This window comes from Bos indicus, chromosome 21 (assembly GCF_029378745.1).
Source record: "Bos indicus isolate NIAB-ARS_2022 breed Sahiwal x Tharparkar chromosome 21, NIAB-ARS_B.indTharparkar_mat_pri_1.0, whole genome shotgun sequence".
NCBI classification, from domain to species: Eukaryota; Metazoa; Chordata; class Mammalia; order Artiodactyla; family Bovidae; genus Bos; species Bos indicus.
The window spans coordinates 32,210,166-32,222,534 of NC_091780.1; the positions used below are offsets into that span (position 1 = coordinate 32,210,166).

Genomic DNA, 12,369 nt, shown 5'->3' on the forward strand with positions numbered 1-12,369 from the left:
AGCAAACCAACCTTTAAAGGACAACCAAAGGAAATTCCCTAAAGAGAAACTAAATAAGTTTTAAAAAAAGAACATGGATCAAATTTTCCAACCAAAAGACTCAGAGTGGCATACTAGATAATAAAACAAAAGCATACAGTTGTAACTGGAAATGGAACAATAGACTGGTTCCAAATAGGAAAAGGAGGACGTCAAGGCTGTATATTGTCACCCTGCTTATTTAACTTCTATGCAGAGTACATCATGAGAAACGCTGGACTGGAAGAAGGACAAGCTGGAATCAAGATTGCAGGGAGAAATATCAATAACCTCAGATATGCAGATGACACCACCCTTATGGCAGAAAGTGAAGAACTAAAGAGTCTCTTGATGAAAGTGAAAGAGGAGAGTGAAAAAGTTGGCTTAAAGCTCAACATTCAGAAAACGAAGATCATGGCATTCGGTCCCATCACTTCATGGGAAATACATGGGGAAACAGTGGAAACAGTGGCTGATTTTTTTTTGGGGGGGGGGGCTCCAAAATCACTTCAGATGGTGATTGCAGCCATGAAATTAAAAGACGCTTACTCCTTGGAAGGAAAGTTATGACCAACCTAGATAGCATATTCAAAAGCAGAGACATTACTTTGCCAACAAAAGTCCATCTAGTCAAAGCTATGGTTTTTCCAGTGGTCATGTATGGATGTGAGAGTTGGATTATAAAAAAAGCTGAATGCCGAGGAATTGATGCTTTTTGAACTGTGGTGTTGGAGAAGACTCTCAAGAGTCCCTTGGACTGAAAGGAGATCGAACTAGTCAATCCTAGAGGAAATCAATCCTGAATATTCACTGGAAGGACCAATGCTGAAGCTAAAGCTCCAATACTTTGACCACCTGATGCCAAGAGCTGACTCATTAGAAAAGACCTTGATGTTGGGAAAGACTGAAGACAGGAGGAGAAGGGGATGACAGAGGATGAGATGGTTGGATGGCATCACCAACTCAATGGATATGAGTTTGAGCAAGTTCCGGGAGACGGTGAAGGACAGGGAAGCCTGCAGTGCTACAGTCCATGAGGTCACAAAGAGTTGGACACGACCGAGCAACTGAACAACAATAGGCCATGCCATTACATGATTCACTATGTAGAAGATATTTTATTTCAAAGGAAAAAAATATTTACAAAAATGCTCATTCTCGTGACTAGTATATTAACTCACCTTATTTTTTAAATATTGCAACTGTTACTACATTTATATTATATTTTAAAATAATGACTAGATGGAACCTGTTATCTTTTATTTGAAAAATCTGCATTTTGAAATCTGCAAGGGGAAAGCATGCTTAAATTTTTTGTTGTTTTCTTAAACTTTTTACTATTTTTTCATTATTTTATTATTTATTATACATTTTATTATCAAGATTTTCAAATACAGTACACAGAAAATAGTATGAAGTCCCCGCTCTAATCATTAAGCTTCAATAATTATCAACATTCTGCTGCTCTTATTTCATTTCTTCTTCCCTATTGTTTTTTTCTGAAATATTTTTTTTAATTTTATCCATTTCTGGCAGTTCTAGGTCTTCGTTGCTGTGCAGGCTTTTCTCCAGTTGCAGAGAGCAGGGGTTGCTCTCCAGTTGCGGTGCCTGGGCTTCTCACCGGTGTGCTCCCCTCGTTGTGGAGCATGGGCACTAGGGTGTCAGCCTCAGCAGCTGTTGCCCACGGGTTCAGCAGTTGTGGCTTCCGGGCCCTAGGGCACAGGCTCCGTAGTTGTGGCGCACGGGCTTAGTTGCTCCGCAGCATGTGGGACCATCCCAAATCAGGGATCAAACCTGTGTCTCTTGCTTTGGAAGGCAGATTTTTTTTACCACAGAGCCACCAGGGAAGCCCTGTAATATTTTAAAAGAAATCCTAGAAACATCACTTCTCCTGGAAATATTCAGTATGTGTCCTTTTATTCTTTAATATACTTCTTTAAAACATCAGATTTTGTTCTTTCTGGCTTTGCTGGCTCTGTGCTGTGCAGGCTTTTCTCCAGTTGTGGTGAGCAGCTACTCTTTAGTTGTGGTGCGCGGGCTTCTCATTGCAGGGGCTTCTCTTGTGCAGCACAAGAGAAGGGCGTATGTGGCTTCAATAGCTGAGGCACATGGGCTCTGTATCGCAGGCTCAACAGTCGTGACACAGAGGCTTAGCTGTTCTGCAGCATGTGGGATCTTCCCCATCAAGGATCAAAACCTGTGTCTCCTACATTGGCAGGCAGAATTTTTACCACTGAGCCACCAGGGAAAGCCAGTATGTGTCTTTAAAAGATAGAATTTTTAAAATATAACAACATCATTAACATAACCAGCAAAATTACTAATAACACCTTAAATCATATACCATCCAGTTGTATTCAATTTTCACCCATGTTTAACTCTTTAAAAATTTATTTATCTCTGTTCCATACTTTAAGTATATATATATATATATGTATATATAAAGAAAAATTATAAAATCAACGTCATAAAAACCAAATATACAAAAAGAAAAAAACAACTAAATTATGAAATTAAGTTTAACAAAAGATTTTTGATTCCAGATAATTTAACTGTCTCACCCTTAGGAACACTATGATTAATTACTTTAAAAAGAAAAACAGCCCTTTTTGAAAGCTTCTTTATAGAAAAAAATACTGTTTAAAACTTGGACCTAATCCATTAATCAATAAGATGGCCAATACAAACATTATCACACAATTAAAAAAAAAACCTAAAATAAATGAAGCAGTTCAAAAGAAAAGTATATCAAAATAGAAACTATCAGATCAGATCAGATCAGTCGCTCAGTCATGTCCAACTCTTTGTGATCCCATAAATCGCAGCACGCCAGGCCTCCCTGTCTATCACCAACTCCCGGAGTTCACTCAGACTCACGTCCATCGAGTCAGTGATGCCATCCAGCCATCTCATCCTCTGTGGTCCCCTTCTCCTCCTGCCCCCAATCCCTCCCAGCATCAGAGTCTTTTCCAATGAGTCAACTCTTCGCATGAGGTGGCCGAAGTACTGGAGTTTCAGCTTTAGCATCATTCCTTCCAAAGAAATCCCAGGGCTGATCTCCTTTAGAATGGACTGGTTGGATCTCCTTGCAGTCCAAGGGACTCTCAAGAGTCTTCTCCAACACCACAGTTCAAAAGCATCAATTCTTCGGCACTCAGCCTTCTTCACAGTTCAACTCTCACGTCCATACATGACTACAGGAAAAACCATAGCCTTGACTAGACAAACCTTTGTTGGCAAAGTAATGTCTCTGCTTTTGAATATGCTATCTAGGTTGGTCATAACTCCTTCATATTCAAAAGCAGAGACATTACTTTGCCAACAAAGGTTTGTCTAGTCAAGGCTATGGTTTTTCCTGTGGTCATGTATAACATAGGTCTATTAAACACTAAGAAATTAGTTGTGGACAAATTACATTTTTAATGAAAACTTCAGTAAAAACTATATCGAAAAATCATTCCCATAAATAAGGATACTTCTTAAAAACAGTAAATCATTATTTAAACTATCAGAGAACTTCTAAATACTTAAAATAATTTCAGAGATGTGCCCAAAGCTCAAAACTATATTTCACACCACCATTTTTACACTCCAGAATTTTCACAAATGTCATTAATAAAGTAGTATTAAATTCAAGTCAATAAAACTAATAATTTAAAAAGCATTGGGATAATCCTGTTATTTGTTATCATTTTTATTTATCACTATATTTAATTCACTAATATTTTGTTCAATGTTCAAGATAAAATGTTGCTTTACTGTTATATCCTTTTAGGTTTTAATATTAAGGTTTTAAAATAATCTTTTATTCTGAGGAAGAGTTTCTTTAAGATTGAAGCTATCTTTACCTAAAATCTTTGGAAGACTTCACAAGTGAAGCCATCGTGACCCAGAACTTTCTTTATGAAAAAATGTTTCATTATTAACCCACATTCTCTTTTATACTTATAAGTTCCTTCAAGTTTTTCTAATTCTTGCTATGCAATTTTTGTTACATCTTTCAAGTTATTTATCAATTTCTTCTAAGTTTCTAAATTTAGTGTATAATATTGGTCATAATTTTAATATTTGTGGGATCTCTATCAACACCCTTGTTTCATTCCTGATACTAGGCTTTGTCTCCTCTTTTTCTTGCTATTACTAGAAATCTGTTAATTTTATTAGTCTATCTGAATAACTACATTTTGCCTTTGTTAATTTCTCTGTGTTCTCTCCTATAAACCTTTTCTTTCCATATTCCTTGGGTCTAACTTGTTCTTTTCTAATTTCTTGAAATGAACAAAATGTGGATTATAGGTTTTCCTTCTTTCTAGTTGGTATAATTGAGGCTAGAAATTTTCCTCAAAGCATAGCTTTAACCAGACCCAAGGATTTTTAAATGTTCATTTTCTTTCAACTGATATTTTCTAATTTCATCGTGACTTCTTCCCCGACTCGTGGACTTTTCAGAAATATATTCCAAAGTTATAAAAATCTGAGAATTGCACAGCTATCTTTTTATAATTAATTTCTAACTTCATTCCAATGTGTTCAGACAGAATGAGTTCAATCATCTAACAGCTGTTGAAACGTTTAATGGCTCAGCATGTGTCAATTTTGGTAAATGTTCCACATGTGCCTGAATATGTATTTCAATTTACAGTTACAGCCGTAAGAAAGTAAGTAGCCTGTATTAAAATTAATCTTCCTGTCAAACACAACTACAAGAGCTAGACAAAATACATAAATGAATTGTTTAAAGGCACTGGAAAGCAACCAATATAGGCAAGATTTGAGGAATTACAATTCCTGAGAATAGAGGCCACAATGTGAGATCCACATTCACCCTAGAATTTTCCCTGAAGACTGCTGGAATTCACAGTGCAGGCAAAGTGACTCCTTGCAGAAACCACCAGTCCTATCTAGCTCAGACAGATGCTGGAGTTCACCAAATCTAAAGCAACTGGGACTTCAAGGAAAAATAAGCATGGAGAGCAGGGAACTGAAGAAGAGTAAGCCAAAAGAAGTCTGCTTTCAATCTTCCCTTAAGAAGTCTGACAACTGCTAAGCTTTGCATATACAAGGCAAGACTCCAAGAAATCCAGAAGAAAACAGCAGCTGGGGTGCTAACAAGCTAAGCAGATATTGTAGCATCTGTATGGTGCTGAGGAAACAAAAGCTGGAATTCAGGAATGAAGTGGTCTTGGCAAACACCCCAGGTTTTCAGTTAAGACCCCAAAAGGAACAAGAAAAAACTAAAACATATCAGCTTTAATAAAACCTCAAGGCAAACCCTGACAGGATTAAGGTGCTCTGTTTGTTCTCTTATTGCCATAAAAAAAATACATTTTTAGAAAAAGCCCCTGTAACCTTTAATACACAATGTTAAACATTCAATTAAATATGTGGCATACTAATAAAATAATTGAATAATAAATGAACAACAAAAAACTGAAAATTCCCCAAAAATGTTTTTCAAAGTAACAAATCTATGGGTAGTCCAGACATTTTACTTCTCAGACACAAAATTTCTAAATAGCTGTTATTAATATATTCAAGAAAATATGGATTAGACATACAGAACAGAGGATTAGTGCAATAACTAAAATGGATAACAATACAAAGTTTCCAGACTGAAGCATTGGAATGGGAAAGAGAAAGCACTATTTGTCAGACACATCAATTACATAAAGTTAACTAATCAAGTTGTTTGGATTTTTATATTTACTGATCTTTATCTATATGTACTATCAGTTGAGATAGTTATGTTAGAATCTCCCAGTATAAATATAGACTTTTTTCAATTTTTCCTTTCAGTCCTGCCTGGTTTTGCTTTATATGTTTTAAAGATATGTATATATGTATGTGTATGTCTAAAGCAACTTAGAATTACTTTATCTTTCTGATGAGATGACCCTTTAGTACTGAAAAAAAAAGAAATCTCTCTTTAAAACGCTTCCTGTCTACTCCATTTTGTCTGGCTATTCTAAAAATACTAGTTTTGATTTGAATAGGATATGTATAGAATATCTTTCATCTTTCCCTGTCTTTTTTTTTTGACTTTTCCATGTCTTCATATTGAAGGTATATCTCTTATAAGTAGAATACAGGTTTATTTTTAATATGGCTTTATAATTTTTTTGTGATTGCAAATCAGTGCATATTTTTATTTTTTTAATTTTTTAATATAAATTTATTTATTTTAATTGGAGGCTAATTACTTTACAATGTTGTATTGGTTTTGCCACACATCAACATGAAGCCGCTGCAGGTATACACGTGTTCCCCATCCTGAACCCCCCTCCTTCCTCCCTCCCCATACCATCCCTCTGGGGCGTCTCAGTGCACCAGCCCCAAGCATCCAGTATCACGCATTGAACCTGGACTGGCGATTCGTTTCATATATGATTTTGTTTTGAATATATAGTATTTAGACCATTTATATTTAATGTAGGGACTGATACAATTGCATTTACTTCTAATAACTACAATTTGGTTTTTTGTCTTATCCGTTTTGTGTTTCTTTTTTCCTCTTCTCCAGTTTTCTTTTGGATTAATCAAACGGATTATTAGTTGAACATTCTTTTATTCTTCTTTTTTGCTGTCTTGAGTTTATAACACATCCTTGACTTATATCTAATACAAATTATTTTGTAACTTCCTAGATAATGCTAGAAACTAGATAATGTAAACTCCATTTTTCTGCTATCTTTTGAATTATTGTCATAAATTTTCATTCTACACACATGTCAAGCTCCACAAGACATTGTTCCATGCAGTCAATACACATTTAATGTTATCTACATGTTTACTCCTTCCAGGGTTCTTCATTCCTTCATGTATTTCTGGGTTTCTATCTGGGATCATTTACGTGCCACCTGAAGAATTCTGCAGCATTTCTTTTAGTGTAAGTCTGCTAATTTCAAATTCTCTCATTTTTTTATTTATCTAGAATTACCTTTATTTCACCTTCATTTTGAAGGTTATTTGTGCTGGATGTAGAATTCTATCTTGCCAGTTATTTTCTTTCAGCACCTTAAGGATCTCATTCCACTCTCATCTGGCTTTTATCTGCTATGAGTTTACTGTTGCTCCTTTGAAAGGTCTTTTTTTAAAACTCTGATTACTTGCAAAGATTTTCTAGTAGTTTTTTTAATATTTGTAGTATATTGCATCTAGATAAGATTTATTTTGTTTTTTTCCTACTTGGAGGTTTACAGCATTTCTTGAATATAAGACTTTATGTCTTGCAGTTTGGGAAAATCTTCAGTGATTTACCTCCTCAAATGTTGCTTTTGCCCCATTCACTCCATCTCTTCACAGACTCCATTTACATATGTGCCTCTTATGCTCTTCTCTGCATTCTATTTCTTTTTTCTTCATGATTTAACCTCAGTATTTTCTACTGACTTAGAATTAATTCAATACCAAGTCTCTTTAAGATTTTAAATCTCCTCTAACATGTGCAACCACATTAGCTGCTTTAAGAATTTCACTTATCTTTCCGGATTCCTCTCTTACAGAGCACTGTGACCATGAAAAAATCTAGATTGGTTGCTCCCTAGACATGCACACAGCAAACATCCTGGGATCACCACCACAGAATTATTACCTTTGCCTCTTCTCTGTGCTGGCTTCCCTCTAGTAGTAACAGTGTCGATGCAGTTAAAAAAAAATGTTAAGACCTTGCATGTTTGAAAATGTCTTGAAAAATCTATTCTCACATATAATGGATAATTTGGCTGGACATAGCATTTTAGCTTTGAAATTATCTTCCTCCAGAATTTTGAAGACATTGTTCAATTTTCTTGTGGCTTCTAGTAATTCAGCAAAAGTTGATTTTTTTTTGATTGATTCAGAATCAATTGTGATTCTTGGTCATTTGTATATAAACTGATTCTTTTCTATTTTTAGAGCCTCTCATCATCTGTATTACTCATAAATTTCCCAACAAATTTTGATGTCAGTCTACTTTCATCCATTATACTGGACAGTTAATGGATGGCCCTTATAGTTAAAAGTTTATTATCTTCATGTTAAACAAAAGTTTCTTTAATTATTTCATGACTTCTTCCTTTATCTTTCTATAACCCATATTATTCAATTAGGGGATAGTCTCATTAACTATTTTTATATAAGATGAATAAAACTTAACATCTTAAAATACTAATCTTATTTCCATCAGTCTTTGAGTCAGGAATCTGAAGAGTGCTCAGTTTTTGTGGGGGAGGTATAACAGGGTACTCTTCTAATCTCCATGTGGTGTCAGCTAGGGTGATTCAAGTGAAATCAGAGAGTTCATGATGGCCTCACCACATTCCTAAAAGTTTTGATACTAGTTACTGACTGAGATAGTTCTTCTCCTGGCCACTTTGTCTTCATATGGTCTCTCATTATTCAGTAGCCTACCTTGGGCTTCTTTACAGGGCAGCTGCTGCTGCTGCTAAGTCGCTTCAGTCATGTCCGACTCTGTGAGATCCCAGAGACGGCAGCCCACCAGGCTCCCCCGTCCCTGGGATTCTCCAGGCAAGAACACTGGAGTGGGTTGCCATTTCCTTCTCCAGTTCATGAAAGCGAAAAGTCAAAGTGAAGTCACTCAGTCGTGTCTGACTCTTAGCAACCCCATGGACTGTAGCCTACCAGGCTCCTCTGTCCATGGGATTTTCCAGGCAAGAGTACTGGAGTGGGGTGCCATCGCCTTCTCTGTCTTTACAGGGCAGTTGGCTTCTAACAAGGAGAAAACTGACGCTGCCAGGACTCTTTACCAGCTAGGCTGGGAATTTACTAAATGTCACTCTAGATACATTCTATTGATCCTATCAAGTCACAGGACCAACCAAAGACTTCTGGGGAGAAAAACAGATCCTACTACCTGACGGTGGGGTGGCATGCATGCACGTGGGTGAGAGAGACTGTCCAGACCCACTGTCACAACAGCCTGCCCCGATTCACAGCCTAGCTCCCAACTGCCAAAGTCTTCCAGGACTACCAGACGTTCATCCAATTACAGCATCAGCCTCAGAGACCGGTATCTCATGATCTACACCAGATCTGTGGAGAAGGCAGTGGCACCCCACTCCAGTATTCTTGCCTGGAGAATCCTATGGATGGGGGAGCCTGGTGGGCACCGTCTATGGGGTCGCACAGAGTCGGACACGACTGAAGTGACTTAGCATCAGCAGCAGCATACCAGATCTGGATGAGTTACTTAGGTGTGGGTTCTCTTGATCTGGAAACCTCACAGTTCAGTAGGAGGAGAGGGTTTGAAGAGGAAGAAAGATTGAGGAGTCTTAACATTATGAATAGTCTTTCACTTAACTTCTTTATTTTCAATACAATACTCCCATCTTTCAATATAGCTGGTATCCCTCGGGTCAAATACTATCTTTTGTACCTTCTCAAGAGAATCAACCTCCAATATTTTGTAGGGTAAGTGAGATACATCTACTCTCATCCTACTATTCAGAGTCATGAAAAACTGAGGAAGATTCAAGATTCTTCTTAACTTATAATCCCTATCTATACTCTCACTTCCAAAGATACCTGCTCACACCAATTTTTGATCTTTTGGAAGTTATGTGGAGCAAATTGGATCGCTTGACATTGACAGTTTTGCCCACTCTTGGAGCTGAGGATGCAGCTAGCTTACTCAAATGTCACCACTGACCTTTCTACTTTCCAACTTTCCAAATTTTGCTCATATCATCTCTTCTCCTGTCTCTTTTTCTTTAAGTCCTTCCATATCATTTCAGTTGAGTTTGGGGAAAGAGTAAGGTAACTGTGCTCACTTTGTCATCTTTAACAAAAACCAATTTTATAGCATATTATTAAAAACTTGAGTATTACAGCTACTGCAGTTATAAATTAAACTTGTTATACACCATAATTCAGTGCACACTTCAGTTGCTCAGGTCCAACTCTTTGTGACTCCATGAACTATAGCACCACCAGGCTTCCCTGTCCATCACCAACTCCCAGAGCTTGCTCACAGAGCACAACAGTGCATCAAAACCCCAAAATGGAAAACTAAAGTGGTCAAAAACAAAATTCCCTGGTACATTAACAATATAATTTTTCAGTCTAGTCATAATTAAGATCAATCATTTCACTTCAACCAAATGGGTCACACTCATAAATACTGCTTTAAACAAAACTATGATACATCTGTAACATCTTACAGAAAAACCCAAATGAACTTTTTGTCCAACCCAATATAATTCCTTGTGGTTTTGATTTTTTAATACATTTCTCTCAGACCCTTTTAAGATACAGACACTAAGCTTTACGATTATACATTTTCCTACCTTTTCCTAAGAAAGAACTCATGCCTACTCTCAGTTTTCTACTTTCTCAATAGAGAAAGCACGGGCAATATATTCTATAAAATTAAGGCATATATTTGAAACAAGCCAATACATCTTACTGAGACCAAAATGGGAAAAACAACACAATATCAGTAATGAAGATGTTGCATTACCTTTGTTATATCCAATAAAACATTTACAAACCAAAAAGCTCCAAACAGATCTTTCATCACAGAGAAAAGAAAGCAGTACTCTCAAGTTGTCTCTAACTCATAATACAAATTCATTATTTCTTACTATCACTCTAAAATCTAAGTCTCTAAAAATGTATAAAAAAAAAAAAATCTACCCTGGGGCTTCCCTGCTGGTCCAGTGGTTAAGAATCCACCTTGCAATGCAGGGGCCACCGGTTCAATCCCTGGTCCAGAAAGATTCCACACGCTGTGAAGCAACTAAGCCCACGTGCCACAACTACTGAGCACACGGGTCACAACTACTGCAGCCCGTCACCCTAGCACCTGTGCTCTGCAACAAGAGAAGTCACCTCAACCAGAAGCCTGCACACCACAGTGAAGAGTAGCACCCCCAACTGGCCATGGCTAGAGAAAGCCCACGCACAGCAGTGAAGACCTAATGCAGCTGAAAATTTTAAAAAATCCACCCTGAATTTATGTAGAAAACCCCTACAGAATAAATAAAGGTGGGTCTTTAGAATAATGGCCCTTCTATTTATTTTTGACCTTTATTTATTCTGATGGTATGGAAAACAGATACATGAGTAAAGATAAACAGGATATTACTTCAGTATTTAAAATACTAATGAAATGCATTTAAATAGTATTTAAATATTAATGAAGTACTGGCATGACATTTTAAAGTAGAGGATGAACTACTGTATTTCTTTTCTACTTTAAGTCAAAGGAGTTATAAAGGATCTTAATAAATGAATTGACAAAAGACATCATTCTCAAACTTAAGACTAGAATGATCTTCCTAAGTTTTCATATAGTTTTTAAGATTATTTTATGATTTTAACTAAGGCAAATTAACATCACAGAAATGATGCATCCAGATAAATATATAATGCTACTATGACCAATTTCAAATAAAATAAATAGATCCATGTAAACCCACTTGTCTACTGCATAAAAAGGTTGACTCAAAACCACTTGCCATTTCTGCGGGAAGGCTTCTGCACTGCCACTGGTGGGCAAGACGGGGCAGGTGCTACATCTGAAGAAGCAGTAGAGCCTGTATGATGAGCCTTTACCTTGTCAGCCCAACTGACCCCTGTGGGAGCCAGACGTGGAGCAGCCACTGTGCCAGATGAACCCCTATGGAGAAAATGACTGAATTTAATAAATCAAATACACATTAAAATTTAAAATATATACTTAATATATTTAAATTTTAAATGAATTATATGTGTGAATGTATATCTACACACACAGGATAACATACTATCATAGCAACTTAAGGCAAATATATTCATAAATATCCTGGACTAATACTTCATTAGTCCAGCATAACATATAGTATGGGAGCAAACATAATATAAAAGCTGTCACTAGTTCAATTTAAAAGAAAATCTCAGTGAAATGGAGAATCTTAAAAAATATGCACATATACCCTTAACGTTTTATTTTCATTTAAAACCCTTATCTATTAATAATATAAATGTCCATTAATTTGACCATATATCAACACAGGCACCATTAAAACAGGGTTTTTCACATGTATTATTTCTTACATGAACCTCAAGTATGATGCCTCATTGACAGTGTCCAATTTTGGGTTTTTTGAAATGGAGTGATAATTTAGTGATACCTATTAAATAAGAACACAATTCTTCCCAACTTTAATAATCTCTCCAAGCTTTTATAGTTGTCCTATCCACTTCTCATTTGACAGCAAAACTTTAACAGTTGACTTTATCAAAGCTTCCCAAAAACTCATCCTAGTTTTCACAGAAACAATGATTCATTTTATACTCATATTTTACTGGTTTACTTAATATTTAAGTTATGAGTTAGAATACAGACAACTTAAATAAACAAGTTTGGTAACT

General features: G+C 36.2%; 1 protein-coding gene across 5 annotated transcripts in view; it reads right to left on the reverse strand.

The window, feature by feature from the left end:
* The window catches only part of SCAPER (S-phase cyclin A associated protein in the ER), a 421,796-nt gene that overhangs the window by 312,798 nt on the left and 96,629 nt on the right, over window positions 1-12,369 (reverse strand). For all 5 annotated transcript variants that reach the window (XM_070775326.1, XM_070775324.1, XM_070775325.1 and 2 more), the window contains one exon: window positions 11,475-11,635. In XM_070775326.1, the coding sequence (XP_070631427.1) occupies window positions 11,475-11,635 (161 nt within the window). The remainder of the gene's footprint in view (window positions 1-11,474; window positions 11,636-12,369) is intronic.